This window comes from Ranitomeya variabilis, chromosome 1, assembly GCF_051348905.1.
Source record: "Ranitomeya variabilis isolate aRanVar5 chromosome 1, aRanVar5.hap1, whole genome shotgun sequence".
Classification (NCBI taxonomy): domain Eukaryota; kingdom Metazoa; phylum Chordata; class Amphibia; order Anura; family Dendrobatidae; genus Ranitomeya; species Ranitomeya variabilis.
In genome coordinates, this window is record NC_135232.1 from 362,297,405 (window position 1) to 362,316,630 (window position 19,226).

The 19,226-nt window shown below is 47.8% G+C and overlaps 1 protein-coding gene across 2 annotated transcripts in view; it reads right to left on the reverse strand.

The window, feature by feature from the left end:
• NAA35 (N-alpha-acetyltransferase 35, NatC auxiliary subunit) overlaps nt 1-15,892 on the reverse strand; it is an 87,192-nt gene extending 71,300 nt beyond the window's left edge. The window contains exons 1-8 of one of the 2 annotated variants that reach the window (XM_077248947.1): nt 15,570-15,892; nt 12,540-12,674; nt 4,992-5,025; nt 4,781-4,895; nt 2,107-2,181; nt 1,332-1,499; nt 971-1,037; nt 856-899 (exon numbers count right to left, since the gene is read on the reverse strand). In XM_077248947.1, the coding sequence (XP_077105062.1) occupies nt 856-899; nt 971-1,037; nt 1,332-1,499; nt 2,107-2,181; nt 4,781-4,895; nt 4,992-5,025; nt 12,540-12,663 (627 nt within the window). In that variant the 5' untranslated portion in view covers nt 12,664-12,674; nt 15,570-15,892. Of the gene's footprint in view, nt 1-855; nt 900-970; nt 1,038-1,331; nt 1,500-2,106; nt 2,182-4,780; nt 4,896-4,991; nt 5,026-12,539; nt 12,675-15,374 lie in introns of both variants that reach the window. The other variant, XM_077248948.1, reaches the window with a different exon arrangement.
• Between the last annotated feature and the right edge of the window lie 3,334 nt (nt 15,893-19,226).

The following is a 19,226-nucleotide window of genomic DNA, read 5'->3' on the forward strand; positions in this document are numbered from 1 at the left end:
AAGGGATAACTTACTATTTTTGGAATAACCCTTTAATCCCTCTGGACATCATACAGTTGCTTCTCCAACTTTAACACCCTTCTCTTCATTTCATACATCCATGTGTCACAGTCCAATTATGGACAAGGGCTGCGGGTCTCTTAACTGGACCTGGACAGCCACATATGTGTCAAGAGCCTTATAAACACATGGATGCATAAAGGCAGCCTAATAGTGGGGCACCAGCCAAGGAACCCTGGCCATATGTATATGGGTAATCTCCCTTGTAAAAACAACCAATGATGAAGCCATAAGAGTGTTGGAGAACTGAATATACGATCCGGTGTTCTTTTACATGCATAAACTTCTCATCGCCCATCAGGATCAGGCATTTAAAAGGAACTGTCAGCACAGGATTACTGTTCAAACCATGTCCCACCGCTCAGTGCTCCACAGCAGGGCCAATCATTTATATACACCTTCCCACTATCTCCACTCCCCTCTCTTCTTTGATTGACAGCTCTGGCTTCATGAAGCCATAGAAGGGTGTATATAAACGATTGTCCATGCAGAAAAGCACCGAGCGCCTGTACTTGGTTTGAAAAGTCATTCAGTGCTGACAGAGTTGCTTTAAAGGGCCTTTGATGTATGCTATAGAAGCCCCTATCTTCTGCAAGATACAAGGAGGTGTAAATGTAACCTTTTTACTTTTCAGCCTTCCAGGTGAGGACATTAGTTTCAGCACCAACAAACAAATATCCCATTGGTCTCTTGGGATCAAAACAATAAAATGAGTGATCTACTGCTCTGTAAACCTTTTATGAAGTCATAGAGATGAGCTGAATTACATTTTAGATTCTGCCAAATGGAAGATACCTTTACTCTCCTCTGCAAATCATCTTCAACATCCTTCAACATTCCTGCAGTAAAAAATAATTATTATAAATGAACAACACCCAAGAAATATTACACAAGAAATCATATATATTACCTGTAACTCGGAGATCGGTCACATTATTAGCCATTTTAAACCCATATGTCATGGACTGGAAGTCCTCCTACAGGTAAAAAATAAAACTTTTACTCTGAGGTTCCCTTTAAAACACGTACAATTTACCGTTTCCTGTGTCATCACAGGACTAGGCAGTATCTGAAGGAAGGCAAGTAAGCCCCAACCATGCTCAAATGTATAAGAAGAAAAGGGGGCTGGCTTAGGTATTGGGCTCTTCGAATCGAAATCCAAACTCCTGGGACATGTGATAGATCGACTAAGGGAGGATGGGACATCTGGGGCAATAAAAGTATATACTCTTGTTTCCCTGGAAAATTCCTTTAACCACTAGATGACTAACCTCTTCAAATACAGCAGCTTTGTTGACTTTTTCTCTAGCGATATCGCATATCTTTAGGATTCCAAGTGCAAACGCTTTCATAGCTGGATCTTCTATGAAATCGGCATTATGTACATAGAGGCAAGTGAATACAGTCTGTGCTAAGGAGTGACCCTCCAGCCATGTTATCTGTAAGAAAACAAAAAAAAAAGTTCCAGATACCAAAACAGTAACAAAACACATAAGAGATTAGTATTAGTGCAAGGTTTACAAGAATCCTGCACGGTGTGCAAAACTACGAGTGCACCGAGATGACTATTCCCATCACTGGAGTCTCCAACCTGTGTCATGGGGGCCATGATGAGTGGCTCAAAGCTGTCTATCTGCTAGGTGCATTGACACCAGGTCTAGCAAACAGCTATGAGAGCAGGTCTCCAGATGGTGACTAAACCAGCCTGTGGATTGGAGAGATAGATGTGTTAAGCTGGAACTGCTAAGCAGAAGGGTGTTTGAAACTAAATGCAATAGTGTGGTGGGAGAACTTGATGTGAGAATACCGAATGGACGTAAAGTGGGAACCCCTAGGTGTGAGAATACTGTCCATAAAAAAAGGACATACGAGGTCTGTGTGTATTATCTTCGGGGAAGTTTTGGCTGTCACTACTGGGGTTTGCCATTGTAGGAGGTGGGTGCTGGATATGGCTCATGACCATCTCACAGTGCAGAGTGTGTCTCTCAAGGTAAGAAAGGTTAGAGACCACTGCTCTATCACAATCAAAGTGGTTTAGATACTTACCAAACAACAAAAACATGTGTCCATAATTCCAATCAAATCTGGCCACGTTAAATCCTTAATTTTAATATTTCCATCCTTTAAAATAAAAAATTAACATAGTTGGCTAAATTTGTCCAAAAATGCAACTTGCAAACAATGTAAATACGTGTGATGATGTAAGTTGTTACTTTCCAAGTAAATATACAGTATATCTTGTGTCTGAAGAGTGACTCAGCAGCACAATTTTAATAGACTAAAGGCTGAGTCACAGATAATATCGTTAACGATATCGTTGCAACGTCACGCTTTTGGTGACGTAGCAACGATCCCTCTAACGATCTCGTTATGTGTGACAGCGACCGACGATCAGGCCCCTGCTGGGAGATCGTTGGTCGATGGGAATGATCAGGACCATTTTTTGGTCGCTGATCACCCGCTGGATCGGCGTGTGTGACGCCGATCCAGCGATGTGTTCACTTGTAACCAGGGTAAATATCGGGTTAGTAACCCAATATTTACCCTGGTTACCATTGTAAAAGTAAAAAAAAAAAACAGTACATACTCACATTCTGATGTCTGTCACGTCCCCCGGCGTCCACAGGGTTAAAACTGCTTTCGTCAGGAGCGCTGCTAATGCACGCGCTGCTGCCGAGAGCTTCCCTGCACTGACTGTCAGTGCCGGCCGTAAAGCAGAGCACAGCGGTGACGTCACCGTGGTTACTGCCGGCGCTGACACATTCAGTGCAGGGAAGCTCTCGGCAGCAGCGCGTGCATATTAGCAGCGCTCCTGACGAAAGCAGTTTTAACCCTGTGGACGCCGGGGGACGTGACAGACATCAGAATGTGAGTATGTACTGTTTTTTGTTTTTTTTTACAATGGTAACCAGGGTAAATATCGGGTTACTAAGCGCGGCCCTGCACTTAGTAACCCGATGTTTACCCTGGTTACCTGGGTGCTGCAGGGGGACTTCGGCATCGTTGAAGACAGTTTCAACGATGCCGAAGTCGTTCCCCTGATCGTTGGTCGCTGGAGAGAGCGCCCCAGCGACCACACAACGACTTACCAACGATCACGGCCAGGTCGTATCGCTGGTCGTGATCGTTGGTAAGTTGTTTAGTGTAAAGGTACCTTAAGGCTGCTTTCACACTAGCGTCGGTACGGGGCCGTCGCAGTGCGTCGGGCCGACGTATGCTGTGAAATAAATGCCCGACGTGGGCAGCGGAAGCAGTCTTAGGACGCTTCCGCTGCCCCATTGCAAGGTCCGGGGAGGAAGGGGCGGAGTTTCGGCCGCGCATGCACGGTCGAAAATGGCGGACTCAACGCACAAAAAAATTTACATGTAATGTTTTTTTAGTGCCGGCGGTCCGCCAAAACACGACACAACTGTCACACGACGGTTGCGACGTGCGGCAATACGTCGCAATGCGTCGGTAATGTAAGTCTATGGGGAAAAAAACGCATCCTGCAGACAACTTTGCAGGATGCGTTTTTTCTCCTAAACGACGCATTGCGACGTACTGCAAACGACGCTAGTGTGAAAGTAGCCTAAGCTGACCACAGTAAAACCCCAAAGTAAATTATACTTAAAGGGAACATGACAGCGGACATGATGCCTGATCCACGGGCAGTATGTATCAGACATTGGCTGCATGATTTCTGGCATGTACACTTGGGTCCGGAAATATTTATACAGTGCCAAATTTTGGCATTTTAGCTGTTTAAAAAAACATTTTAAAGATACAGTTATATAATCAATATGGGATTATAGTGCAGACTCAGCTTTAGGCCGAGATCACACACAGCGAGATACGGCCAAGTCTCGCTGGTTAAAACCAAGCTCTGGCACCGGCACTCCAGAGCGGAGCGTGCGGCCCCACAGCAATACATGGAGTCGCACGCTCCACTCCGGAGTGCCGAGCTTGTTTTTAACTTGCGAGACTTGGCCGTATCTCGCTGTAGTGTGACTCCGGCCTTAATGTGAGGGTATTCACATCCTAATTGGAGTAAATGTTCAATAATTACAGCTCTTTAATATGTACCTTCCTTTTTTAAAGGAACCAAAAGTAATTGGACAATTATCTTAAAAGATCTATAATGGGCTGCAAAGACTATTCCCTCATTACTCCATCAACTAAAAATGTAAAAGGTATGGAGCTGATTCCAGATATGGCATTTGCATTTTTAAACTGTTGCTGTGAACCCACAACATGCGGTCAAAGGAACTATCAATGGAAGAGAAACAGACCATCGATTGGCTGAAAAAAAAGAAGAAATTCTAGAGAGATTGTAGAAATGCTATGAGTGGCCAAATCAAGAGTATGGTATATTTTGCAAGAAAAGGAAAAAGAAAAAAAGAGCACAATGGTGAGCTTGGGAACTAAAAAGGGTCAAGACAAAGGTGGATGATCGCAGAGTCCTTCCCATGGTGAAGAAAAACCCCTTCACAACAACCATCCAATTGAATCAAACGCTCCAGGAACTAGGTGTTTCATACAGCCAGGACCTGATAGATGGTGCCTGTGGATGTATTTGTACTTTGTAAATTAATATATTTTGTGTATTCCTTGTTGCAGGTGTAGCACAGTGTTGTCCAGAGATGGTCATCATATCCATCAGTTCTTAATGAGGCTGACTATTTAAATACCCTATGCCTTATCTAGATTGCTGACTACTTTGACCTGAATACAAACTCACCTTTATTGCCTGGTCAAAATTCAGAACCTTACGATTAACCTGATTCCCAATCATTCCTGCATCCATCTTAGGATCCATCATTTCAATGGCTGACATGGCTTCAAAAAGGCCAAAGCTGTCAAAAAGGAAAACATACTACATTATGTCCGTATCGAAATATAAAACTAAGTATCACTTCATGAACTGATTACGCATGCCCTCTAATACTCACAGTTTGTCATGTAGTAGCTCGCCCAGCTTCAATTCTGCAATGGAGACATGACATCTTACTAAGAAGATCCAGAATCATTACGGGAGCAAACAAACAACATGAAGTAATCACAGGATGATACAATTACAGTCTATTCATCAGTGTTCTTTAGCTTTGGTATATTGGTGCTTATAGTCTTGGCCTCCCCAAAACATCGCAACAGAGAAACATGGTGTAGCTTCATCTGATCTGGATGCTCTGTGGTTAGAGCTGAAGGAAATGTCATCAGAAAAAGGAGATTTTTGTGTACTCACCGTAAAATCTCTTTCTCTTAGCCTCTAATTGGGGGACACAGGACCATGGGTGTTATGCTGCTGTCCACTAGGAGGCGACACTATGCATAATCTGAAAAAGATTAACTGTGGCTCCTCCTATGCAGTATACACCCCTGGACGGCATCAGCCTTCTCCAGTTTTGTGCAAAAGCAGTAGGAGGAACGTAACATGAATAACATAATTATGCCTGTAAGAAAGGCAACTATGTACGAGCTCAAGCAAACAATATGAGAACTCAACAGTTACAACGGCCTGGAAAGGGCAACAGGGTGGGAGCTGTGTCCCCCAATTAGAGGCTAAGAGAACGAGATTTTACGGTGAGTACACAAAAATCTCCTTTACTCTGTCGCCTCATTGGGGGACACAGGACCATGGGACGTCCTAAAGCAGTCCCTGGGTGGGAAGCAATGGACAAATATTGTGCAGACAGGCCCCTATACTTAGGGCACCGCCGCCTGCAGGACACATCTACCCAGGCTCGCGTCCGCTGAGGACTGGGTATGAACCCTATAGTGTTTAGTAAACGTGTGTAAGCTAGTCCAAATGGCCGCCTTACACACTTGTTGTGCCGAAGCCTGGTGCCGAATGGCCCAGGAGGCCCCTACCGCCCGTGTAGAGTGTGCCGTAATACCGGCTGGAAGAGGAGAATTCTTAAGGCGGTAGGCCTCTTGTATGGTGGATTTGATCCACCTGGCAAGGGTAGCTTTGGAAGCTGGCAGACCCTTGAGGCCTCCTTCCGGAAGGAGGAAAAGAGAATCAGACCTCCGGAAGGACGCAGTCCTAGACACGTATATACGCAATGCCCTGACAAGGTCAAGCGTATGCAGAGCCTTCTCCACTCTATGAACCAGACAAAGGGATGGTAGTGAAATTTCCTCATTGAGGTGGAAGTTGGACACAACCTTCGGAAGGAAGGATGGGACCGTACGAAGAACTACCTTGTCCTGGTGAAAAGCCAGGAAGGGCCGTCTGCAGGAGAGTGCTGTCAGTTCAGACACCCTGTGTAGCGAGGTGATTGCCACCAGGAAAACCACCTTCTGGGAAAGAAGGCGGAGCGGGACCTCCTTAAGGGGTTCGAAGGGTGGTTCCTGCAATGCTGTCAGGACCAGGTTGAGGTCCCACGTTTCTAGTGGTCGTCTGACCAGAAAACCCCCTGAAGGAATGTCCTTACTTGCGGCTTGGTAGCAATGCGCCTTTGAAAAAGCACTGAGAGGGCTGACACCTGGCTCTTAAGCGAGCCCAATGACAGCCTGGCCTCCAGACCAGATTGGAAAAAACCAAGTACTTTGGGTAGGGAATAAGGGAGTGGGATCTGGCCACGAGATTCGCACCAGGTAAAGAAAGCTTTCCAGGTACGATAATAAATCTTGGCAGAGGCTGGCTTCCGTGCCCTGATCATGGTTCCAATGACGTCCGTCGAGAGCCCTGCCTGGGTTAGAACCCAGGTCTCAAGGGCCACGCCGTCAAATTGAGAGCCCCTGAGTTCTGGTGGTAGAACGGGCCTTGTGATAGAAGATCGTGGCGGTCGGGGAGACGCCAGGGGGCGTGTGCTGTGAGTTGTACGATGTCGGCGTACCATGTGCGTCTGGGCCAGTCCGGTGCAATTAGGATGGTTGGAACTCCCTCTTGCTTGATCTTCCTCACCACTCTGGATATCAGGGGGAGGGGTGGAAAAATATACAGAAGCTGGAACTGGGTCCAGTCCTGAACCAGAGTGTCTGCTCCGAGCGACCGCGGATCGTGTGTTCTGGCCATGAAGTTGGAGACCTTGGCATTGAAGTGGGATGCCATTAGGTCCACATCCGGGGTCCCCCAGCGGTGACAGATCTGGCGAAAAATTTCGGGATGGAGAGACCACTCTCCCGAGTCTATACCTTGTCGGCTGAGGAAGTCTGCTTCCCAGTTGTCCACACCCGGAATGTGGACCGCCGAAAGAACCGACCCTGTGTCCTCCACCCAGCGGAGGATGTGTGACACTTCTCACATCACCTGGGTACTGCGGGTCCCCCCTTGGTGATTCACATATGCCACAGCCGTGGCATTGTCCGACTGTATTCTGATGTGAGAGGCTGCCAGTAAGTGATGGAAGGCCCTCAATGCCAGAAGGATGGCACGAATTTCCAGGATGTTGATGGGCGTGGTCGCTTCCACTGGGGACCACTTGCCCTGTGCCCTGTGGTGTAGGTGCACCGCACCCCAACCCGTCAGGCTTGCGTCGGTGGTCAGAAGCTTCCATTGACCTGTGAGGAAGGATTTCCCCTTTGCTAGCGAGGTTGGCTTGAGCCACCAGTGCAGGGACCTCCTGGTTGACGACGTCAGCTGGAACTCCCTGTCGAGAGAAAAGGGATTCCTGTCCCAGGACTTGAGAATGGCTAGTTGGAGAGGCCTGAGGTGAAACTGGGCAAATGGGACAACTTCTATTGCTGCCCCCATCTTGCCGAGGACTCTCATGGCAAACCGGAGAGATCGAGTGGGTTTGCGGAGGAGGGTGCGAAGGGACAGGACTGACTCGGAAGGTCAGGGACTGACTCGGGGTTGGTGATGACTTTTGTAAGTTGATTAACCAGCCCATGCGACTGAGAGTATCGGTTGTGATTGAGACGCTGAGCTTGCAGTCCTTGAAGGTGGGAGCCTTGATGAGTAGATCGTCCAGGTATGGAACGACTACTATGCCTCTGGAGTGCAGGACGTCCATGGTGGCTGCCATGACCTTGGTGAACACTCTGGGAGCCGTGGCGAGTCCGAAAGGGAGAGCCACGAATTGGTAGTAGTCCTGGCCTATTGCAAACCTGAGAAACCTCTGATGGGCAGGTGCAATGGGTATATGCAGGTATGCGTCTTGTATGTCTATGGAGGCGAGCAATTCTCCCTTCTCCATGGACGCAATGATGGACCGAAGGGACTCCATGCGGAAATGACGGACCCGTACATATTTGTTGAGCTGTTTTAGGTCCAGTATGGGCCGTACGCTGCCTCCTTTCTTGGGAACTACGAACAGATTGGAGTAGAACCCTCGGAAGCGGTCGGTCGTGGGTACCGGTACTATGACTCCTGCTTGAAAAAGCGAGGAGACCGCTTGGTGGTAGGCACGAGCCTTGGCTGGCGGTTTTGGGGGGACAGAGAGGAATAATAGGTCCGGTGGGTTGGAGGTGAAGTCTATTTTGTATCCGGAAGACACTAGTTCCCTGACCCACCTGTCTTCTGTAATAGACAGCCAGACTTGATGAAAGAGCAAAAGTCGGCCGCCTACTGGTGTGGTGTCTTCCGGAGTCCGTGAGTCATGATGAGGAGAAAGTCTGAGATTTTCCTCCTCTGGGCTTAGGCTGGCCTGCTTTTGACTGCCAGGTCTTGTCCGACCTTTGCGTCGATCGTGAGTTGTCCCTGCGTGGGGAACGGTTACGATTTTGTGCTGGACACGAGACGGACCAGCCCGAGGAATTCCGAAAGGATCGGAATCGAGTTTGGTTACGCTTCTTGTAAGTGCGTTTAGGTTTCAGTTGGGGAAGAGAAGTACTCTTACCCCTGGTGGCGTTGGATATCATAGTGTCCAACTGTTCCCCGAAAAGTCTCCCACTGAGGTAGGGGAGGTGCGTGAGGGACTTCTTTGAGGCTGCGTCCGCTTTCCATTCCCGCAGCCAGAGGATACGCCGAATCGTGATGGCGTTTGATGCTATCCCCGCTACTCCCTTGCTGAATCCAGAGCTGCATGGAGCATGTAGTCTGCTACAACTGCTATTTGAACAGCTTGGTCCGACAGCTCAGGAGCGGATGCTTGGAGAGCTTGTAAATTCTTTGCCCAGGCCAGAATGGCCTTGGCAGCCCAAACTGAGGCGAACGCGGGAGCCAGGGATGCCCCTGCTGCCTCGAAAATTGAACGAGCCATGCGTTCTACCTGCCGGTCTGCGGCGTCCCTGAGGGTTGAGCTATCTGGCAGTGAAAGGAGGGTCTGTGCTGCTAGCCTAGAGACTGGGGGGTCCACTTCAGGTGGATCTGTCCATTCCTTGGTGTCCTTCTGTGGGAAAGGGTACCTCGCCTCCAGATATTTGCGATTAGCGAATTTTTTCTCAGGCTGTGAGAGTTGCTTTTTAAGGATCGCCTTAAACTCTGGGTGGTTAGAGAAAACCTTAGGCGGCTTCAGAGGTCCTTCAAAGGAAATCTTATGTTCTGGGGCCTCTGGTGGCGGATCAGAAATGTCCAGCACCTGATGGATGGAAGAAATTATGTCCTCAACTAGCGCTGTATTGCTAGGAGGGATTGGGATCTGGGACTCCTCCGTTTCTCTGTCTGAGTCAGAGTCGCAGATGCCTTCCGAATCCTGTGTATCACTGAGGCGTCCCCTGCTGAGTGGGCCGGGGAGGAGGCCTTCTCTGGTCGGGGATTGCGGAGATCTGCATTGTCTGTCCCTGGAATGGGACGGTCTAGATGACCTGGAGCTACGGTGTCTCTCCCTAGAGGGGGATGACCGTGTGCTATGGGATGACGCAGATGGACTTTATCTATGGGTCCGCTTGCGTCCTGACCGAGACGTGGATGTGCCAGGGCCATCTTGTTCCTGAGTCAAGGTCTCCCTTTGCTGGGTAACGGTCATAGCCGGGGCATGATCCTGCAGAGCCTGAAGCAATGTGGAGGTTAGGTTATCTATCGACTGTGTCATAGATTGCGATATCCGAGTAGCCCATTCCGGCGTGGCATTAGACACCAAGGCATTGGCAGGGGCTTCTTGGGGCTCTGACACATTAGTCTGTATACAGTTCTGACAATGCGGGTACGTGCTGCTACTGGGGAGAGCGGTCCTGCAGGCTGTGCAGAATGCATAATAGCAGTTCTGTCTGGTTCTCTTGGACCTTGAGCCCGGCATAGTGCCCAGATGCCAGCAGAGGACCTTACAGGGGTAGAGATACCTATGGGGGAGCCTTATAGGTAATATGGATTCACAGCTGAGTAAAAAACCCAGCTGTGATCTTACCCCACCAGTGTGCCCCTAGGTCCAGCGCCGAAGATCCACAGTCCTGTGCCCCCCGGAGACTGGCTGCCTGGCCCTGGTCCTGCAGACCGGGAGATGCAGGGTTAATCTACAGCAGAAAATGGCTGCTGAGAAAAAGAGGAAGGAGGAGAAGGGGGCGGAGAGCTGGAAAAAAGGCGGCAAGGCTGTGTAAAAATGCGCCCTGTCTCGATCCACCCCCTTTATGACACTGTAGAGTGTCATATTTGTCATCTGGGGGGCGGGCCTGGGGGCGGAGAGGAGGCGGCTGCTTCAGCTAGGCCGAAGCCGGGGCCTAAATTAGATGCCTGAGGTCCAGAAGGGCTCCAGGCCCGCGCGAAAGTCCGGGAGGGGGTCGGATCTGAACCGGACCCCTCCGGATTTAAAGGCAGGATGGCGGTGGGGCTGTAAGCGGAAGGGGGAGCCCGGTTGGGGTCTCCCTGAGGCAGTATAGAGCTGGTGCTGCCGCAGAGACAGGGACGCAGAGAGCCCTGTGTCTGTCTGTGCCATGCCTGCCTGCACTCCCCCCGGCCCCAACAGGAGCCCGCAGCTGGGCTGGGGTCCTTGGATGCAGGCGCAGTGTGCTGGCCCATTGCTGGGAGCTGTAGAATGCTGCCTGTACAGGCCCAACCTGAGGTGTCTCAACCTAATACCCCCAGAGGGGGATCAGGGAGGGTGCTGCTGTCACCTTCAGGGGCCTTTATCCTCGCCTCGACCTCAACCCAGAAACCAAAAGGAATTGGGGAAGGAGGGGGGTCTCGACTTCGAACCAGCACCCGAGGGACTGGGGAAGGAGCAACATGGGGAATAGCCATCTCTACTTCAACTGGGCACCCCATAATAGGGGGCTGAGGAAGGAGCCATGCCGGGAGTCTCACAGGAGACCCTCTTTTCTTCATCTGTAATCCCGTCAGAAAAAACGGAGTAAAAATCTTTTAGGTGTGCCTCCTATGCGACACTAAGCAAAAACTGGAGAAGGCTGATGCCGTCCAGGGGTGTATACTGCATAGGAGGAGCCACAGTTAATCTTTTTCAGATTATGCATAGTGTCGCCTCCTAGTGGACAGCAGCATAACATCCATGGTCCTGTGTCCCCCAATGAGGCGACAGAGTAATTACCTATTGTTAAACGTATTTTAAAACCTTGAAAATGTTTTTTCCTATAACACTATATAAAAAATAAATAAAAATCTTCCAACAGGCAGCTATGCCTAGTATTAGACTCATACTCATTGTTCTTTAGGCTGGGTTCACATTGCATTCCTGGCGTCCGTTAGACGGACTACGTTACACAGCGGCATAACGCGGTGTAAGTTAGTCCGTTAACGCCGCCATTGAATGCAATGTCGGACGCATCGCTAGCGCACGCCCACAATGGGCGTGCGCTAGCGATGTGCCGTCATTGAGTGACGGACCCGAGACGCGGGCTGCAGCGTTTCCGTGTCTGTCACTGCTAGCGCAGATAGAGCTAGCAGATGCTCCATCTGCGCTAGCGCGGATGCCCGTTGTACGGGCTGCTGTAAACGCAATGTGAACCTAGCCTTACAGTAGCAATAGACTGACTCTGACCCTCCTGATGTATATACTAACATTTTTTCCTCACGCTCTAGGCAAAGATCCACTGTGAAGGTTGGGGGAGGAGGCGAGCTGTGATATCACCTATTGTGAATGGAGGATCATGTGTTATCTACTGTATATAGAGCGATAACCTTTCATTGTAATCCTGACTGTGATGATACGGAGACTGCTGAAAAGTCTTCTCAGGAGTTATGAGTCTAGTACTAGGCGGAGTGTGAAAATTACAAGATTTGAGTTTTTTTTGTGATTAAAATATCGTGATATGGAAAACGGAAAACAAAAATGTTTAATCTAAAAAATACAATTATTCTGATTTAAATATTAGCTCACTATGTTTTTAATTGAATTGGGCGCTGCTGGTTCTGTTAGGTGACAGATCTGGTAACGCGGCTAATTTCATTGTTCTGCTCCCATGACGGAGCAGGAAAATGGAATTACAGAACACAGGTGTGAATTTAAAGAAAGACATGTAATTTAGAAGATTGCTGCAGGATGAAACCACACTGGGTTTTATTCGCAGTCTTACCACTGAGACACACAACACATTTGCAAAATTGTATGAGTTGCCATTTTAGTAGCACTGGGATAATAAAGAATAAGTTGTGAATGTGTTCATAGTTGTTCAGGTATTAGTCAAAGGTCATACAGCATTATACACCAAATATACGCAATTACCGCTGCATGCATCTTTGAATTCCTGTGTGATATCTATCCAGTTGGCATTGGCCTTCCCCATCTTGTCCTGCATGGAAATTTCCCATCCGGAGTCATCATCCTCCATAGACGCTTTCATCACCATGACCGTGCACACTAAGAGAATAAAGATGCACACAAATCAAAATGAAGCCACATTCAGTTTCATGTCACGTCACTATATTTAAGTGACGTACCAATGTACACTGCTCAAAAAAATAAAGGGAACACTTAGGGTATGTGCACACGTTGCGGATTGGTGTGCAGATTTTTCCGCGCAGAGTCTGAAAAATCTTCAGAAATTTATCACGGTATTAGTGTGGATTTCACCTGCGTTTTCACACCTGCGGATTCCAATTATGGAATAGGTGTAAAACGCTGCAGAATCCGCACAAAGAATTGAAATGCTGCGGAAAATAAACCGCCGAATTTTCCGCAACATGTGCACTGCGGATTTGGTTTTCCATAGATTTACATAGTACTGTAAACCGCATGGAACTGCTGCAAATCCGCAGAGTCAAATCTGTGCACAGACCCTTAAACAACAGAATAAAACTCCAAGTAAATCAAACTTCTGTGACATCAAACTGTCCACTTAGGAAGCAACACTGATTGACAATCAATTTCACATGCTGTTGTGCAAATGGAATAGACAACAGATGGAAATTATTGGCAATTATCAAGACACACAAAGGAGTGGTTCTGCACATGGGGACCACAGACCACATCTCAGTACCAATGCTGTCTGGCTGATGTTTTGGTCACTTTTGAATGTAGGTTTTGCTTTCACACTCGTGGTAGCATGAGACGGACTCTACAACCCACACAAGTGGCTCAGGTAGTGCAGCTCATCCAGGATGGCATGTCAATGCGAGCTGTGGCAAGAAGGTTTCCTGTGTCTGTCAGTGTAGTGTCCAGAGGCTGGAGGCGCTACCAGGAGACAGGCCAGTACACCAGGATATGTGGAGGGAGAGCGGTCACCGCCATCACATGCCGACAGCCCTCCAGAACTGACAGCATCTTAGGGGACATGTACTACACCCGTGGAGCGGTCACAGCCATCACATGCCGACAGCCCTCCAGAACTGACAGCATCTTTGGGGACACGTACTACACCCGCAGAGCGGTCACCGCCATCACATGCCGACAGCCCTCCAGAACTGATAGCATCTTAGGGGACATGTACTACACCCACGGAGCGGTCACCGCCATCAAATGCCGACAGCCCTCCAGAACTGACAGCATCTAAGGGAACATGTACTACACCCGCGGAGAGGTCACCGCCATCACATACCGACAGCATCTAGGGGGACATGTACTACACCCATGGAGAGGTCACCGCCATCACATGCCGACAGTCATACAGAACTGACAGTATCCTAAGGGACACGTACTACACCCGCGGAGCGGTCACCGCCATCACATGCCGACAGCCATACAGAACTGACAGCATCTTAGGGGACATGTACTACACCCGCGGAGCAGTCACCGCCATCACATGCCGACAGCCCTATAGAACTGACAGCATCTTAGGGGACATGTACTACACCCGCGGAGCGGTCAACGCCATCACATGCCGACAGCATCTTAGGGGACATGTACTACACCCGCTGAGAGGTCACCGCCATCACATGCCGACAGCCCTCCAGAACTGACAGCATCTTAGGGGACATGTACTACACCCACGGATCGGTCACCGCCATCAAATGCCGACAGCCCTCCAGAACTGACAGCATCTTAGGGGACATGTACTACACCCGCGGAGTGGTCACCGCCATCACATGCCGACAGCCCTACAGTACTGACAGCATCTCAGGGGACATGTACTACACCCGCGGAGAGGTCACCACCATCACATGCAGACAGCCATACAGAACTGACAGCATCTTAGGGGACATGTACTACACCCGCTGAGAGGTCACCACCATCACATGCCGACAGCCCTACAGTACTGACAGCATCTTAGGGGACATGTACTACACCCGCTGAGAGGTCACCACCATCACATGCCGACAGCCCTACAGTACTGACAGCATCTTAGGGGACATGTACTACACCCGCGGAGCGGTCACCGCCATCACATGCCGACAGCCCTCCAGAACTGACAGCATCTTAGGGGACATGTACTACACCCGCGGAGCGGTCACCGCCATCACATGCCGACAGCATCTTAGGGGACATGTACTACACCCGCGGAGAGGTCACCACCATCACATGCAGACAGCCACACAGAACTGACAGCATCTTAGGGGACATGTACTACACCCGCGGAGCGGTCACCGCCATCACATGCCGACAGCATCTTAGGGGACATGTACTACACCCGCGGAGAGGTCACCACCATCACATGCAGACAGCCACACAGAACTGACAGCATCTTAGGGGACATGTACTACACCCGCGGAGCGGTCACCGCCATCACATGCCGACAGCCCTCCAGAACTGACAGCATCTTAGGGGACATGTACTACACCCGCGGAGCGGTCACCGCCATCACATGCCGACAGCATCTTAGGGGATATGTACTACACCCGCGGAGCGGTCACCGCCATCACATGCCGACAGCCCTCCAGAACTGACAGCATCTTAGGGAACATGTACTACACCCGCTGAGAGGTCACCGCCATCACATGCCGACAGCCCTCCAGAACTGACAGCATCTTAGGGTACATGTACTACACCCGCGGAGCGGTCACCGCCATCACATGCCGACAGCCCTCCAGAACTGACAGCATCTTAGGGTACATGTACTACACCCGCGGAGCGGTCACCGCCATCACATGCAGACAGCCCTCCAGAACTTATCATCACCATCACCTTATTTCCTATAGGTACCAGCAGTCACTGGGATATGAAGAGTGCACAGTCCTGGGTCCCCACACACAGGGTGACACTGGAGCACAGCACAAGCTTGGAGTACAGGGTCTCCCCTGCTGCACACCACGGACCCCAGGAGCTGCTCTCCTATCATGTGCCGTCCGGTCACCGTCATCCCCAACCCCCGTACTGTACCTGTGCTCTTCCTCTGCTGCACGAAGCCGCTGTTTCCACGTTACGCACCACAGAAGGCACGGCGTGATTACGTCACGATAGGCGGGACACGCCTCCTAGGCCATGCTTTCGTGACGGCTGAAAATCACATGGAGATCTATCGCAACAAGCGATATCGTGCACCGTGGTGTGCTCCCCCTAGCGACTCCCGAAACTATAACACTGATCACGTTTCGTGGAAAATACCGCGAGATTTCACGCTCTCGCGATATCCTCGTGTGCCGGCAGTTAGTTACTTTTTGCTGACAGGTCAGGGTAGCTGGCACTGGCAGTGGTAGAGAGGCGCAGCTGCTGCATCCAGCACACAAGAGACTTTGCAGTGGTAACCAATCAGATGTGAGCTATCATTCTGTCTGTGCTGGTTTGTTTGCAAGGAAAAGAAGAAATCCGATTGGTAGTGGCTCCAGCACTGCTCACAAGTTATGTGCCACACTGTGTGTTGCACTTTCACACTGAGAAAGAACGACAGTATCATGTTATCAGCAGCACATCTACAGGTTACACTGAGTGATGTGCTGCTGAGAACAAGGATTTCTGTTTTGGGAGTTCTGTGACTCCTTGCTTGCGCTCTCTGTTCGGTATCGCGGCCCTGTGACGCAACAGGGTTCGCTTCCTTCATACCGGGTGAAGCTAACCCGTGTGTGTACTCACATTATACCACCATATAGTCCATCATTACCAAGCAGCAGGTGTCTTACCTGCACGGTGGACCCCAGACTGCGAACGCACCTTATATCATCTCCAATTATTATTTGGTGTATTCCTCCAGTGCTAACACCCATAGTCCTCCATATAGTATAATGCACTCCCCAAAGTCCTCCATATAGTATAATGTACTCCCCATAGCCCTCCATATAGTATAATTAACTCCCCATAGTCCTCCATATAGTATAATGCCCTCCCCATAATCCTCCATATAGTATAATGCACTCCCCATAGTCCTCCATATAGTATAATGGACTCCTCATAGTCCTCTATATAGTGTAATACACTCCCCATAATCCTCCATATAGTATACTGCACTCCCCATAGTCTTCCATATAGTATAATGGACTCCTCATAGTCCACATAGTATAATGTGCACCGCAGTCCTCCATATTGTAAAATGCACACCCCATAGACCTCCATATAATATAATGTGCCCCATAGTCCTCTATATAGTATAATATACTCCCCATAGTCCTCCATATAGTATAATACACTCCCTATAGTCCTCCATATAGTAAAATACACTCCTCAGTCCTCCATATAGTATTATACACTGCCCATAGTCCTCCATATAGTATAATACACTCCCCATAGTCCATATACTATAATACACTCCTCAGTCCACCATATAGTATAATACACTCCTCATAGTGCTCCATATAGTATAATGGACTCCTCATAGTCCTCCATATAGTATAATACACTCCCCATAATCCTCCATATAGTATAATGCACTCCCCATAGTCCTCCATATAGTATAATGGACTCCTTATAGCCCTCCACATAGTATAATGTGCACCGCAGTCCTCCAAATTGTAAAATGCACACCCCATAGACCTCCATATAATATAATGTGCCCCATAGTCCTCCATATAGTATAATACACTCCTCAGTCCTCCATATAGAATAATACACTCCTCACATTCCTCCATATATTAAAATACACTGTTCAGTCCTCTATATAGTATAATACACCCCATAATCCTCCATATAGTATGGTGTGCACCACAGTCCTCCATATTGTATAATACACTCCTAAGTCCTCCATATAGTATAATACACTCTCTCATAGTCCTCCATATATTAAAATACACTCCTCAGTCCTCCATATAGTATTATACACTACCCATAGTCCTCCATATAGTGTAATACACTCCTCATAGTCCTCCATATATTAAAATACACTCCTCAGTCCTCCATATAGTATAATACATTCCTCATAGTGCTCCATATAGTATAATACACTCCTCATAGTCCTCTATATATTAAAATACACTCCTCAGTCCTCCATATACAATAATACACTCCTCATAGTGCTCCATATAGTATAATACACTCCTCATAGTCCTCCATATATTAAAATACACTCCTCAGTCCTCCATATAGTATTATACACTACCCATAGTCCTCCGTATGGTATAATACACTCTTCATAGTCCTCCGTATGGTATAATACACTCTTCATAGTCCTCCATATAGTATAATACACTCCTCAGTCCTCCATATAGAATACACTTCTCATATTCCTCCATATATTAAAATACACTGTTCAGTCCTCCATATAGTATAATACACCCCATAATCCTCCATATAGTATGGTGTGCACCACAGTCCTCCATACTGTATAATACACTCCTCAGTCCTCCATATAGTATAATACACTCCTCAGTCCTCCATATGGTATAATACACTCCTCATAGTCCTCCATATACTAAAATACACTCCTCAGTCCTCCATATAGTATTATACACTACCCATAGTCCTCCATATAGTGTAATACACTCCTCATAGTCCTCCATATATTAAAATACACTCCTCAGTCCTCCATGTAGTATAATACATTCCTCATAGTGATCCATATAGTATAATACACTCCTCATAGTCCTCTATATATTAAAATACACTCCTCAGTCCTCCATATACTATATTACACTCCTCATAGTGCTCCATATAGTATAATACACTCCTCATAGTCCTCCATATATTAAAATACACTCCTCAGGCCTCCATATAGTATTATACACTACCCATAGTCCTCCGTATAGTATAATACTCTCTTCATAGTCCTCCATATAGTATAATACACTCCTCAGTCCTCCATATGGTATAATACACTCCTCATAGTCCTCCATATATTAAAATACACTCCTCAGTCCTCCATATAGTATTATACACTACCCATAGTCCTCCATATAGTGTAATACACTCCTCATAGTCCTCTATATATTAAAATACACTCCTCAGTTCTCCATATACAATAATACACTCCTCATAGTGCTCCATATAGTATAATACACTCCTCATAGTCCTCCATATATTAAAATACACTCCACAGTCCTCCATATAGTATTATACACTACCCATAGTCCTCCCTATGGTATAAAACACTCTTCATAGTCCTCCATATAGTATAATACACTCCTCAGTCCTCCATATAGAATACACTCCTCATATTCCTCCATATATTAAAATACACTGTTCAGTCCTCCATATAGTATAATACACCCCATAATCCTCCATATAGTATGGTGTGCACCACAGTCCTCCATACTGTATAATACACTCCTCAGTCCTCCATATAATATAATACACTCCTCAGTCCACCATATGGTATTACACACTCCTCATAGTCCTCCATATATTAAAATACACTCCTCAGTCCTCAATATAGTATTATACACTACCCATAGTCCTCCATATAGTATAATACACTCCTCATATTCCTCTATATATTAAATTACACTCCTCAGTCCTCCATATAGTATAATACACTCCTCATAGTGCTCCATATAGTATAATACACTCCTCATAGTCCTCCATATATTAAAATACACTCCTCCTCAGTCCTCCATATAGTATTATACACTACCCATAGTCCTCCATATAGTATAATACACTCTTCATAGTCCT